The 15829-nt window shown below is 38.9% G+C and overlaps 1 protein-coding gene across 1 annotated transcript in view; it reads left to right on the forward strand.

The window, feature by feature from the left end:
• Positions 1-15829, forward strand: part of shisa6b (shisa family member 6b) — an 80458-nt gene that overhangs the window by 53918 nt on the left and 10711 nt on the right. The window contains exon 4 of the mRNA XM_085361181.1: positions 2977-3015. Within this exon, the coding sequence (XP_085217307.1) occupies positions 2977-3015 (39 nt within the window). The remainder of the gene's footprint in view (positions 1-2976; positions 3016-15829) is intronic.

Genomic DNA, 15829 nt, shown 5'->3' on the forward strand with positions numbered 1-15829 from the left:
CTGTTATGAACACATGCCACGTTTGGGGCTGACATTTGAGCAGGCCGACTCCACATCATTGATTTCAGGTAGTCCTGCTGATATGTCAGGGCCTACAGGGGCATAGGTGGCTGGAAATGCAGCTGCGGCCCTGTAGAACAATCTTGGGCTGAAAATTTGAGCAAACATTGTTCACTTCTGATGGTGGGTGTGCTGGCAAGGAGATTTTCCTAGGAAAGGAGGTCTCCCCTGTGCACCCACTTCTCTCTACAGCTTCCACAGCCAGCATCAATAAATGTATGTATGTGTAACCATCTTATTCCATGTAAGGAGCACATCTAATGTCGTATACTGTTGAGCTTTTATATTTGTAACCCAGCTTTTGATTTATCTAATTTCTTAACGGACTGTTTGAAACCTTTAATTTATCTGGTTTCTCGGTATTTAAGAAAATGCAAAATAACTGACTGCTTTACATGGCAACACTGTGAAATGAGACAGTTGTTTGCTTGTGCAACGCTGAAGGGAAATGCTGAATCTTCCTGTAGCAGTCTTCAACAATATGAGTTTCTGTTGACTAAAACACTGCACACATCATAAAATACACTGCATAATGCTGACTCAGGAGAACAGTAACTAATGCTCAGGTATCAAGGTTTCTTGTCACAATTTGCTTCTAAAAAATGTGCATCAACCCTCAGGCTGGCATGAGAAACCACAAATAGGGCTGGTCTTTTGCAGCTCTTACAGCAGGGTCACAAAGAGATGAATTGCCTGCATTACCTCCAATAAAGAAAAGAAAATATATTCTGTGGCTACTAAAGCTGAAGGTTTATGGAAGCTACACATTTTACTAGGCTTTAAACTGAGCATAGATTTCACTGCAGGTCCCCAACGCTCCCATGCTGCAGGAATACATCCACATCCTCCTCATTATCCCCCTCACCAAGCATAGGGCATCAATCAGGTGCATTGAGCGTGTTCTCTGGGGGAAACACTCTGCAACCATCAATACGTCAGCCTTGCATCACATGTCTTATAGATTTATCAAGTCATTTATTATTTATTGATGTGAATAAAACTCAAGGTCATCTTGTAAGAGTCTTCACCCATACTGCTTGAGAGGGTACAGCAAGGGTTTGATTTCAGTGGTCTTACTGCTCCTGTAAGGTCACAACCTCGTGAAGTCAAAGTGACCATAGCTAATCTGATGAAGAGGTTATCATGAACTACTCATCAATAACACTCTACAGCAGCTCAGCTACTGATATCATAATGAGCACATTCAAATATATATGTCAAAAGATTCAAATGAAAAAGATACATGACTCAGCTTTTCTTTCAATACAACCCGTCTTAATATTTGTTAGTGTATTGCCCTACCTCTCCACCAAATATTTATGACAGATGTTTGCTCTAATTAGTTAGTTTTTTCCTCGTATTTTTGGAAGATATGAGCTCATTATTTTTTCAGCTGCAGGCAATTCCAAGCTGCTGTATGTTGTTTCTATTTCAGCTTAATAAGTCAAAAAAGTTAAAGCACTTTGTTTAGATATAGAATCAGCTCAAAATCAATAAAATGATACAATCAATATATGAATTTACTACTACTATGATAGTAACAAATAATTAATTAACTATTAAAATGACACACTAAACCGCTGTCTGTACGTCTGTTTATTCGTAGCTGAGCAAACACACAGTTTTTCGGTCCACCGCCTGCAGCTGCATGCAGTTCTTCACTTTGAAAATTGAAATAAAAAAGGAAAGCTTTGGCATACATTATGCTTTTTTTTCTTTCACTCCCACCATTAAATTGAATATAACATATTTAATGGTGTAGCCAGATCGCATTTTGGCAGCCGCTGGTAACCATGAGCTTTGTTGCTCTCACTATGTTGTTACAGGAGCTTGTTTTTGGAGCAATAGTGTGTCCACAGTTAAAATACCTATTACTAGCTTAGTTCTAAATCATATTTTATGTAGTTTTACTATATAAAGCGTCAGATAAAATGATCTGATTTCTCTGCTATGGGTGGTTCTTTACAATATAAAAGGGAGACAGGAAAGACCCAGTAAGCTATACACTACAGTGAGCACACTAGTGTGTCCATGTGTCTTCACTCTGTTGGGTATGTGTACTTTAGCATTTCATTACTGAGGTGTAGTGTTTGCAGATTTCTCTCACAGGGGATTTCACATAAACCACTTAATGTATATGTATAACTACACTTAAATCTGCAATTCATGCTCATCAGTATATCCGCAGTAAAATAACACCCCCACCTTTTGTCATGAATGTATTATAGAGTCGTTGGGTTTAAGGTCAGAACTGGCATGCACACCATGTAGACACAGAGCTGGGGAAAATATCCTTGTAGCTGCGTGTTGTTGTGTGGGAGGCAACCACGATGAGAAGCTGATGTTAAATCGATGATGATGGATCAAAGTGCTGCATGGCTGGAGCCCTGCGGTGTTAGGGTGTGCGGAACAACAGTGACTTTTGCATCTCTTCCTTTCTACTCATTAGCCTCTTTGTCTCCCCTTTTACCCCAATTCTCTCTTCATCTTGAAACCCTCTCTGTCTCTCCCCTATATTAAGAGGAATGCAATGTGTGTCTGAATTTTGGAGTGGGGAGAGAGGTGACTTGATGCTTTGTGTCATGGTGTCAGGTAGAATCAGACACTAGCAGATGGGAAGAAAAATATTAACCTTTAATAAACAATCAGTATCGGTGCACAAAAAATGACCTCACTTTTGGTAACATTTTGCCTGTAACCACTATAAAAGACATGTTTGTCATGAGTGAAGCTACTACGCTTCAGTGAGGCTGAATTTTGGCATGTAGAATAACAGCAAAATGGTTGTTTTCACCTCTGAACAAGACTATTGTAAATTTAACCACATGCAAAAACAATAACTGCCAGTTATTCAGTGTGATCATGTTCTATAACCATCCAAGTGGCAGAATCTAATCACTTGGTTCTGTTTTCTAGGAGAAAAACATTGGCCGGTCCGCTCCCAGAGTCACCATGGTAGGGATGGCTATTCTTTGTTAAAGGTTAAAGCTGCCTCTAGCCACTTATTTTACATTTGCTTTATGAACCTGTTAAAGATTTATACAGATAATATAAGATAATATCAACTTCCTGCGTGTTTGGAGGCAGCTTATACCTGCAGTGTTAATTGTAGTGAAGTGCCTTCCCATTGATCTCTATTTGTATACTCAGTATATAACCTCCTACTTGACATTTAGCTTTTCTGTCTATGTGACAAGTGCACATGTGTAGTCTGGTTCATTTGTGTGCTATTTTTAGGGGTGAAACGGTACACAAAAATAATTAGTATGGTTAAAAGTCTATGCAATGTTAAAACAAGTTGAAGTTGTGCATAATAAAGACAAACATGCTATGTCACCCTTCTGCAAAGAATATTTTTCCAAGCCTGAAGCAGCAGAAAAAACAGATTTATGAGGAAATAGCCAACCTGGTTTTGTCCAAAGCTATAATACGAAACAACCAAATAACTGGCACTTTTGAATCAGCTGTGATCACTGGTGGTTTTTCCTTAAAGCATGCCTCCAGTCATGTCTGTAAGGTTGCCTCCAACACATTTTGGTTGTCATGCAGCCGCTAACTGGACTCTAAAATCCTAAAATAGTTAATTGCACATTAGAATTGTCAAGTCATGGTTAAAAGAAAAATATACCTCTTTTTTTCAATTCCAAGGTTTTACATATCAGGACATCACAAAAAATGAGAGATGAACAAAAAAATATATCAAGTCATTATTTAAGAAATATAAAAGCAAAATGTAGAAGCACTGAGGGAAAAACTAAGTGCGCCCAATGATTCAGTAGCTTGTAGAATCATTTTTATTAGGAATAACTTAAATTAATCATTTCCTTTAAGGCTTTGTCAGTCTCTTCATTGAGGTTTGCAGAGATTTGTTTATACACAGCTCTCATGTCAAGGTCATGCCACAGCATTTCAAATAAGCTGAGATCTGGACTGACTGGGCCATTGCAGTGCCTTGATTATTATTTTTTTCCCATTTTTTTAAATAGATTTGCCAGTATGCTTGGGATCATTGTCCTGTTTCATTACCTTATGTTACCTGTGAGACATTTAACTCCAGAATAAGTTGGTACACAGTACTGAGTCTGTATCCCAAGATCCGCCACCGTGTTAGATAGTTGGTATGTCATGCAATGATGTTTCTTTTAAAGAGAAGTGGCTAATTACTGGCAACCTTTCCAAAACATGTCATACTTGTTCAGTTTTTTTCTAATTGTATTGTCCTGAACTTTAACGTGCTTACTGAAGTTTATAGATCCAGGATGTAAGTTTTTGTAATTCCTCTGCAAACTGGTCAATTTTATTTTGGGATGCATTTTCCCTGGATGTCCATTTCATCATCACTCCATTACAGAACTTTGGATTCGTGGACAGATTGTTTGGAAACAAGCTAATAAACCTAATCAGATTAATGAGTAGGACCAGATAATGTTTTAGGTTGTCCTGATATGTAAAACCTGAGAACTGAAAAGGGGCGGTGTGGTTTTTTTTTTACCCTAGCTCTACCTTTCTTCATCCAAGCTTTAGTTCCACGTATTTGGTAGACTCAGTGAATGTGGTGCACTAGTCTGTGTCCAGTTTTTGTCATTTTGAATGATAGCCGGGTGGTGCCTCTTATACATCCAGGGGCTAATACATACATTAGTATGTTGTTGGACAAAAGTGGCGATCTGTTAAAGCTCTGCAGATGGGACCATCTAACTTGAGATAACAAGTTTCCTTTGCATTAAAATATAGACTTAATTAGTCTTACGCTAATTTAAAGGCAAACTGAACCCAATGCCCTGTAACAGGCTATATGTATGTACCGTAACACCCCTATCTAGTTCTGTTTAGGTCACTGGTGTGGTAATGTGGGCTTGCCTATAAGAAAACACTGTTAAGAGGAGATTTGCACTAAAAAAGTTTCAGCCTACTTATTTAAAAATATATATTTTTAAAAGCTAACCAAACTAGGACAGACTTTTTGTAAACAAGAATATTCTGTACCTCCTGATGTTTGTTGAAGCTGGCCCACATTATATGACTTTTTTTTTTTTAAAATTGTGCTGTGCATTAAAACCCAACTGGTCTTGTTTCACGCTTGTGTTCTAATTCCTGCCCTTTGGACTGTATGTTTTGAAATGTTTCACTTTCTATGTGTTGTCCTCTTTACTGAATTGAATGTCCTAACCTCTATGGTGTACGTGCTCTTCGATTCTGTCCGTCTCAGTGGAGAGGAGGGCTGGTCTATGAAGGCATGGATAAAGGCAGTTTTGATGATGTTACTTTTTTAATTTTAAGAAGACATCAGATAAATCTGTCCTTATTCTTGCTTACGATATACGGACCCTCCTCTTCCTCCTCTACCTCTTCTTCGCCCTCCGCCTCCTCCCAAAGGAAGTCTGCTTTTCAACAGCCTGCAAAAGGAGTCGGTTGGTATGTCGATCAACTGTGAAGCAGAAGAAACTGATTCTTTTCTGCTGAGGTATTATTCCTACAGTGCGCCAAGCGATGAAAACGGCATATTGTTACACTGTTTGATTTTCAAGAAAGATTATCTTTAAACCCAGGGAGCCACTGTGGCTTTGTGGCGAGAGAACCGAGTGTAACCACGCAAGCTTTGTAGGAACATCATGACACACCACTTCAATAAAACGGATGCCTTATTGCCTTTTAACACTTGGGGTCACAGTCCACAGTGGGTTCAGTGTCTATCACATTTCAAAATGAACTGGGTATGAAGTCCATCTCAACCTCTTGCCCTTCCCCTTCCCTGCTGAGACTATCATGGCACATTTGTCAAGCAGCAGAGGCAGTGAATTGTCAAGTAACTGCTTGGCCTTTGGTGTCTTGGGGGTGATTGTGAGTTATGAGATAAAGAGCGATACTTACTGGCGCTGTGGATAGACACAGTCTGTGTTGTATTTGGATTTTACTGCACTTGGAAGAACATAGTAGCAACCCTCTTTGTTAATGTATTTATCTATGAATGCATAATAAAATCTGAGTATTTCTGTGCAGCTATTAGCTTCCAACAATTCAAAACACTCATTAACAGACATGAGGTAGAGATCAGTCCGCAACCTTGGCCATGTAGCAATACACTGTGTCTGTAATACTAAAAGTATACAGACAGGAAACCGCTCCAGTTACTGTAATTTTTAAAATTTTCATTAATGTATGTAATCGAACTCGCTGCTGTGAAAAATCAATAAAATAATTTAAAATACGATCCAAACCTTTCATCTGATTTTTAAAGCCAGTGACAAGTACAGCATACGGATGAGAAAAAGATAGTGTGTTACTACATGGTTTTGTTTAGAACTTGTTTTGTGAAACTGACCTGTAATTCAATCGTTTTTACTAGCTGTGTAGAGCTGCACTTTATTTTAGTCATTACCTGCTTCTCCCTCTGTTCTCCTTTCACTAATGTGTGGCAAATCCTTTCTTTGGTATTTCAGGCCATTGAAAAAAAACAAAACAGATTTTAGAGATTCCGGGAATCCAGTTTCCCACTTAAATGTAAAAATCATTTGTCTCACACCCTAAGAAGGATATATAATTGGTGTCCTGTGTTGTTTATGACTGACTAATATAGGCTGTATGGCTACTGCTTTCCTACTTGTGGAATAAGATTCTTTCATAGTCTAAAGTCATCAGAAAGTAGCTATATGTACAAAGTAAAGTTAACAATATATTCCACACCTGCTAGCTGGTGAACACAGTGGCATAGTGAACAGTCAAATAAAGAGTGAGCCATTCAGAGGTGGATTTACTGGTGTTTGTCAAATCATTGTTCTGCTGCATAACCCAAGTGCGCTCAGCCAACTTTCTCCTTCAGAATTTTCCGGTAGAAAGCAGAATTCATGGTTCCCTAAATTACAGCAAGTTGTCGAGGTCCTGAAGCAATGAAGCACCAACAGACCCTCACAATACCACCACAATGTTTGACTATTGGCATGATGTTCTTCTTATGAAATGCTGTTGAATTACATGATGGTACAATTAGAAAATACTTATCCACACAGGGCCGGGTGGGTCTGGATGGTTGTTTCCTTTGATAAATGAAATCATCATTTAAAAACTGTATTTTGTATTAACTCAGGTTTTCATAGTCTAAGATTAAAATTCATATAAAGATCTAACATAGTGAAGTTTGACTGAGAAATTACAGAACTGTGTGTGAATATGTTTGTCATATCTTTGCAAGGCCATAGCATATCAAATATATCTATGATATGAATTCTAGAGTTTAGTCTCAAGTGGCTGAAAAAGACAGCAACAAGGTTTCAGAAAACCTTGGTTGTGTGAGAGCTGTTGGATTTGTTAATGGCAAACTTCGGTGCTGAATTATCAACCCGTATGCCGTTAGCTCATTATTTTCAGTCTTGTTTCCATTGCCTTTGCATATACTGTTCATCATCGCCGCTCTTTCTGCCAGTACATAACACCACGCTGTTGTCAGGCACGAGAATTAAAACAGCTACATTTAGGATGGTCATAATTTTCTCCAAAGGAAATCCCGTCATATTAATTAACATGATGTCAATGTGATGTTATAGTTGAGTATTTATTACAGAGTTTTATTTGCAAACAAGTTCCCTGCGCTTTCTTTAATTTGAAATGTGTTTTGCTGATACTGCAAAGTAATGCTGTACAAAGTCTTTTTCCTATCTGCTGAAATTTCTGTTCTCATTGTTTTTGTTATGGCCTTAAAGTCAAATATTTAGTCTACGCCTTTTGTCGCTTAAAATTGTGTTTGACAGATAAGAGCCACTCAGTTAAGAATGAGCACTGAGGGCTAAAATTAGATGGGGTAAAAGTGCTATAAATATAACTTATAAGCATTATCACTAGGATTGCAATTGGGTCAGAGTTAAGCCTCCTGCTCTTCCAGTGAAATCAGAGAGGAGGTGGGGCCTGAAGCTTTGTCCCTTACTTACTGAGTGAAGTAGGGCTATTCAGTTGGTAAATGTCAAGCCCATGGCGGCTTTCCTTTCGTCTACCTTTGCTGCGAGAGGAAGGGAAGGGACATGTTGGTGCCACTGGGCTGTCAGCTGAGCCAATGGGACATATACTGCATATCTGTCACACTCATTCTGCACAGATTCTGGTGCATAGATACACGCATGCACAGTGTAACCCCACTGTCACCACCTCCATCTCCTCTGGGCCTTTTATAATGCTGGTAGCTGCTCTAGCTAAGGCTAATGGGATGGCAGGGCTGCTGGTTTTAAAGAGGGGTGTCGTGAGGAGAGTGGAGCAGAAAGCTGAAGATGGCTTTCTAATAGAACTAGGGTGGGTGCTTTGGAGTCAGAGGGAAGAGGTGGAGGGATGCCTTGTGGTCACTGGGCCATTTACTTTTCATCCCAGCACCCCAGCACGTCCTCCTTTTTCATACTTTCTCCTTCTCTTATCTACTTTGTGTCTCACTTTATCCTTTGCTCACTGTATTTCTGTCTCACTGTGCTTGCTTTCCTCCCTCCTCCTCCTTGTTGTTCAGAAATACTAGGCCTTTGGGGTTCCATTAAGTTGTGCATGAGCAGCTTTAACACCAGTGTCTTGAAGTCTGTCTTTGACCACCAGGATTTCTATGATAATCAGCTCATGCTTTGTTTTTTCCAAAGACACCAAACTAGTGTTAAGATTCAAAATATCTGTTACATTGTTAAAGCCTCGTCTTAGCCTGCGGCTCAAAATAACTTCCACTTCTGCATACAACTTCCTGTCAGCCTGCAACTCAGTCTTTCTGAAAGAGACACTGTTTAACCCCTGAATGCAATATAAACTCCAGATTATATTATTAATGCAATGGTAATGATGACAATTATTTAACAATAGCAGTAAAATAATTTCCCTGCTCCACACTAGCAAATACACTTAAAAATCATACAAACAATCTAAAGGGATATGTTTTGTTTTGTAAGAAGAACACAACAAAAAAAGTAAATATCTTCTCTGTGTTATACAAGCTAAAGTTGTCTTTTGATGGTACACGTTTGTATAAGCCAGCTTTCTGTAAGGTATTGCACCACCAAAAAGCTGCAGATGAGTTCTCAGTTTCTCAAACCTGCAGCATTAAAACTACGAACAGGTGAATTAAACAGCAGTGATTATCTCATTCAGTGTTGGAAAGGTTACTTTTAAAATGTATTCCACTACAGATTACAGAATACATGCCCCAAAATGTCGTTTGTAATGTATTCTGTTAATTTACTTAATGTGAGTAACATATTCTGAATACTTTGGATTACCTAATATATTGTCATGCTTATTATGTTACTCCCCAACACTGATCTTATTACAATTCAACATTCTGCTAGGATCAAAGTATTTTTGTACATTGTGTACTACTTTCCCAAGGACTACACATCTAAACATTACTGCCAACCAACCACAAAGCAAAATTACTTTAGAAATTACCTGAAAAAAGTTCACCATGCCTTAAAAGTTCCAGCGCTACATTCCATCTAAGGATTTGCTGTTTGCCCCAGAACAAACCTATTCCACTGAGTCCCCACCCTAACTAAGAGGACCGAAGAGTCCCACCTGTCCAGGACTTGGTGGATAGGAGATGTTTTGATGCAGTGAGGGGAACCTGTGCAATCTTAGACAGGTGTTAATGTTGTGGCTGATTGATGCACGTTCACCAGTGGAGTGATAGCAAGCATTTTTTTTTTTTTTTGAAAATACAGTCTCTTCCCTCATTTGGTTAATGGTAGTGAAGAGCATCTGATGTGTTACTATGAAATCTCCCATTCCTCAGCAGATTTTAAATAATGCATTCTTGTAAGGGCAACAGCTCAAGTTTCATGCTAATGAGACAGGCAGTATGCACAGCCCTTACTGGCAGGCTAGAATACTGGATGAGCAAAATGATTCCTCAATTCAGAACTCCATTAGAGTTAAGGTTTGGAAAACTTTGGAATCGTGGCATCATAAGCTATGGTTAAAGTCTTGTAGGATTAATGAATATTTCACTGGGTATTAACTGTAATTTATCTGGATTTGATTTCTGAACATACATATGGTGAGAAATGGATCCAAATGTTGGACAAAATCTCAGGATGACAAAAAAATCTATTTGCCAAACTAAAAAAAAAGAGGATAAATCAAAACATGCTGTACAAATCTAGCTGAGGAGAAAACTAATCCAACAGAGATGCGAGGAAATCGAAAAAATGATGTAAGATAGGAAAACTGGTAGACACATGAGGGTGAACGGATAATGTGAAAAATAGGAAGAGAGGGTTAGAAATACACAGGGACACAGCTGGAGCAGAGGGCGGGTGAGAATCTTCAAAAACAGGCTAAATGGGTATGTTTGGGTATGTTCGTCATAGCAAATTACATGGCAAGCTAACACAACTTTTGATTAGCTGTTAGCATAGCATCTATGTTAGCATAGAAAAAAAATCACCTTGAACAGTAAGCTACTCAAGCATTATTTGATTTCATTAGCCTGCAGCAGCGCTCAACCATTTCAATAAACACAGTGTGATTATATGAGAACTGTAAGCGACTTGAAAAGCTTAGCGTTTCTCAACTCTTGAGCACAAACAATGCGACATCTCATTTAAACTGGACGCGGGGCATGCCTGAAGCATCAAATATGTTTGTGTTCACACCATTTATTAACATTTGTTTTTCCTTACCCAGATATGGGGTTGGGGTTAACTACAGCTTTGACTGGAAATGAAATCCAGCCTCTTTCATGAAATTTGGAGCTTCCGCTATTCAGCTACTGTACGTCTTCAGCCTCACTTTCACCCTAGCTACACGAAGGGCACACTGTATTTGTGCTGAACGTATTTTATTAATTATTAAATGTGAAACTGTCCTTTCTAAAGTGAATCCCCAGGGAATACTGATCTGGAATAGAAAAGTCAACCTTTGCTAATTTATTCATATATCACTGTCACTCTGTTATGTTTGTGTACAGTACATGATGCTTGTATGTGGCTCAAAATGATTTTGTATGTGCATGGTGCTAACATTAGGCAGCTGGTGTCTAGAGCTTGGTGACCTTGGTCATATGTTTGTTATTTTTCTCCCCTTTCAGTCTCTCATCACTCACCACTCTCTTCTCTGTCATTTGCTTCACTAGAGATTGTGGCCAAATACACATATCCCTATTCACTGGATATTCAGTGGCTGGCTTTTCAGTAGTTGGACAGAACGCAAATCCTTAGAAATGAATGTTCTGATAGTTTCTATGATACCTCAGAGTATGTGACTACAAATGCTTATTTAACCTTGCCAAGGGGTTCAAGGTATTTTCTGAGTTTCTCAGCATGCCTTCTCTTACCTCCCTTATGTGTTGTATGTGGATGCAATGCTTGGAAGTGTGATGTGAAACAAAATGCCACGCCAAATGTCAGAATACTGAGTCACTTGCACGCCATCTGGATGCTATTATGCAAACTTGCCAAGGAGGTATTCTCCAGAGATCACTTACCGTGTCAGTAAAGGGAAATTTAATGTGAGTAATGTTCTTGCGGACTTGAGGGTGACTGTATCCAAAAAAGGTGTTTAAGATTAGTCTCTGCAGCCCATTGATCACAGGTATGGGTGTATATGCTTGATTTAACCATTAAATCTGACTGACACCATCTGACAAACACACAGCTCCGTCATCAACATACTGACAGCAAATCGGCCATTTAGCAATTTAGATAGGGATCCTGTTTAACCTAACAATCTGGAGAGTACGTCAATCACAGATAATCAACCCACTGTATGATTAGACAGCAGCACTGGCTTTGAATCTATTTTAATATGCCAATTAAAGCAGATGAAGGCAATAAGTAAAGGATGGCGGAACATTCAGGAGATCTCACCCTCCACACTAAGCTTACTTAAGCACTGAAAAATAGGTTTCCTGGGGTGCTTTAAAGTAGTACCAAGAGAGTTTTTTTCTTTTTCTTTTTTTGCCATGTCAGCTCCAGGAGCCCAGGAGGATGATGGTGCATTTGGGTGTTCCGAGCTGATAAGCAGACTCATGGCCCTGAGAGTTTGGGGGTGCTAACTGTGCTGGGACTCTGTCTTCAATGTGGTTAATTGGTCCCCTGATTACTTTGGGATCAGTGAACGTTGCTCTCCAGGCTCTTAATGAGCTAGTCTTCTCCTGCTTCTCAGCCCGTCATTCAGCTTTGGCTCTCTCTGTGGACCCCTCAGACCAGACTTTGAATGGAAATCACCAGATTGAGACAAAACTTCACAAAGTTATGCTCTGTTTCTGGGTTCTGTTGCTTTCAAATTTTTACAGTAGAGACACATAATATCCTTCAATGATGAGTTCCCCTATCAGCACGGTCCATTTTTCTTGAAGTTTGTCACTTTTTAAAAACTTGCTGGGTAGCGTGTACTGAAACTACACATTTCATGCGCAACAACACGTGAACTGCATGCAGTTTACATGGTTGGTGATGACCTCTCCACAATTATCCTCAATTAACTACTTTTCAACTGAAAACATGTTTCTTATCTTCAAATCAGATGTTTTTTAATCTTCTAGGATTTTGTGGAAATGGCAGCCTTATTCTGAAAACATGTTGAACTGCAACATATCTTTTACCAGGCTTGGTAAAAGATATCATACTGTCCAAAATAATGACTTAAAAAAGTCTAATCTATGTTGTGGAATTGGCTTAAATACCATTTGGATTTTTAAATATACAATAAATACTTACTGTTAGTGTTGTGTTTATCAGTAAAGAATGAAAATATTATTTCAGTTCTAAAAGTAAAAACATTCAATTTAATTGAATTCAGTTTCATTTTATACAGCATCAAATCACAACAAATGCCTTAAGGTGCTTTATATTGTAAGGTAAAGACCCTACACTAATATAGAGAAAACCCCAACAATCACACAACCCCCTTTTAGCATTTGATGACAGTGGGAAGGAAGAACTCCCTTTTAACAGGAAGAAACCTCCGGCAGAACCAGGTTCATGGGGAGCAGCCATCTGCCGCGACCAGTTGGGGCTGAGGGGGGGGGGAAGACAGGACAAAAGACACAGGGTGGAAGACAAGCCAGAACATATAAATCAGTCATGAATATGAATTAACTGAAACTATATGATGTTCATGTGTTACTGGAGTAACTAATATTAGAGTGTGTATTCTACACTCTAATTAATTTTTCTCTACTTCCCTTCATACATACTGCAAGAGTTCACCTTACAATATAAAGCGCCTTGAGGTAACTATTGTTGTGATTTGGCGCTATATAAATACATTATAAATAAAATAGAACTGAGCTGAATTGAATTGAATGAAGAAAATAAATTATTGTATGTTCTGCACAGAGGACAGATGTTTACTTGTCACCTGCTGTAGCTCATTACAGAAAAAGTTTGTTTGCAGAGATGAGTCATTCACTTTGTGACTCATTAACATAATACTGCACGTTGGTTTTTGGTTTTTTTCCTGGGGGTGGGGATAGGGCGGGGTTGTTGCTTTCTTTGTTAGATTGAAATGGACCAGTTTTAACCATGTTTGATTTAAATGCATGCACTCTGTGCACGCTATGATAAGGCATCCTGTGTCTACTCTGCAGTATAGGAATTAAGATCAAGTGAAATCATAGCAGTTTTTTCCACGCCAGAACCAACTGATACCTGGGCCATAGTCATTAGCAGTTTTTAATAATTAAAAGAAGTTAATCTGCTATTATGTACCCTGTATGTGTCATTAAAAGGCTGTTTCTCTTAAATTATCACCATTACTGAGGGTTTTCCCAGACACAGCATGTCTTGGTTAGAAGTAGAGCAGGTCGCCTGCTAATCAGAATCCCTGCCTCCCCCCAGTCTGCATGCTAAAGTGTCTAACCCTCAATGTGTCCATGTGTGATTTTGAGGAAGTGCTTGAGGCATAGAATAAAGTGTGTGAATGTGGCTTGCACGCTACTTTGAATGCTCAGGTAGAGTAGTGAAAGGGCTATGTAATTACCAGTTTGTCAACCACATTTTGTTTTACTAGTCACCTTTAATACGATTAGCATAATCACATGCACATTCATTCATAAGTCGCTCTACTATTCAGTGACATACCAAAAATGTTTATTTCATGAATTGTTTATACTAATAAGCTAAAGTAGATGCAGTGAGCTTTAGCAGAGACAGAAAGTCTTGGTTGTAGTGATCCAGTCATTCCTGGCATCACTACTCAAAACAAGCCTTTGTATCAGTAGTATTGATACTTTATTTTCTCTAGGTATTCATCCAGACACCATAATAGAAGCGTCTCACTGCCTAATTGGCAAATAAATACATCAATTGCATCAATCAACAATAAATCTGATGCAAGTTTCTCAAACACTGATTTTAGGTGAAATAATTCAGTAGTATACTTCATAATAATAATTATTTTGTAAGCTAAACTAGTTCAAGCTCTCTTGGTGTGCCACCTGCAGCGCACAAAATAGTTGCCTTGTTGTTGTCATTTAATGACCTGAACGCACTTCAGTTTGTCTCAGCAAGTCATATCCTCTCACTCTCTTTCACTTTCATGCACAGAGAAGCTTTTGATAAGTGCTTTTTCACAGTAAAATTAGCTTCCCTAGTTTATGTGTTTTGTGGTTTCATTTGTAAGTGGTGACACAGTCACACTACACTTAAGCATGCCCGGACACAGTGCTCAGCAATTAGTCAAAGTAACACACTAGTCAAAGGAATTGGACTTTGGGATTCAAATGAGCCTAGTGTGAGTACACCTGTTTAATCACACCAACAAATGAAGAAATCTCTCTTTTTGGCAGGCGTATTCCTGATCAGGAGGGGTTTCATTTTAGGGGTCTTCTCCTGAATTCTAACATAGATAGGAGAAGACTTTAGAAATGAGGATGACAGTAATCTGAACATCTTCTTTGGTCCACCAGCAATACACCCCATCGCATGGTCATAGACCATAGATAAAAGTGAAGAACACATTGATTTGATGCATTAGTAAAATAAGCAGCATTATTGTGATATAATAGATCATTAATAATGAACGATAGTGCTACCAGGGACAAGTAAAAACGAAAGATCTGTTGTGACAGATACAGATAATATAGTAACTAAAAAGACATAGCTTTTTATACATGGCTTTATATTACTAAGCTGTTCATTTAATATGTTCCAAAGAAGCAGTTTCTGAAGTCTGTGAATTTATCCCCTTGAATAATCTTTTCTGTGAGTCACTGTTAAGCACTGATAAGAAAAAAGAAAAAGCCAGTGGAGGAACACACAGAAGACACATCTCATCTATCTCTATAGCTCGAGCAAATATTGAAACCCATGATGTGAGAGCGTCGGGCCTCACTCTCCTTCTTCACTTCTGTGACAGATGTAAATGGATGTTTCAGCAGTTGGCTCTAATGCATTTTTAAACAGGCACAGCAGCAGACAGCAAATGAACGTGTTGCAATGGCAACACTCTACACTGGGGTCTCCATCTATTGCTGCCTTCCCCTCTCATACAAACACACAAACCCACGCTGCTGAGAATAGCTGTCATTCATCAACTTTCTCAGTACAATGGGCTCAGTAAAGGTCCCATCTTTCAACTAAAGCACTTCCACGGTGCGGTGCCAAGGCGAGCACCATACCACTGCATCACATTCCCTGTCATCCCACAAACACTCCAGCACAGCAGGATGGATAGGTGATTGGGGCCAACTGTTGTTTATCCTCTGAGATGAAATTTAAAAAGGCTCTGCTTACTCAAATGATAACACGTTTGACTGTTACTACTGATTAGAGCTTCCTTGCAGAGACAGAAAAAAAAGGGATAATGGCCAGAG

The sequence above is a fragment of the Diplotaxodon limnothrissa genome, linkage group LG8 (genome assembly GCF_057381915.1).
Source record: "Diplotaxodon limnothrissa isolate DT_005_m linkage group LG8, D_limnothrissa_male_GT1.1, whole genome shotgun sequence".
Classification (NCBI taxonomy): Eukaryota; Metazoa; Chordata; class Actinopteri; order Cichliformes; family Cichlidae; genus Diplotaxodon; species Diplotaxodon limnothrissa.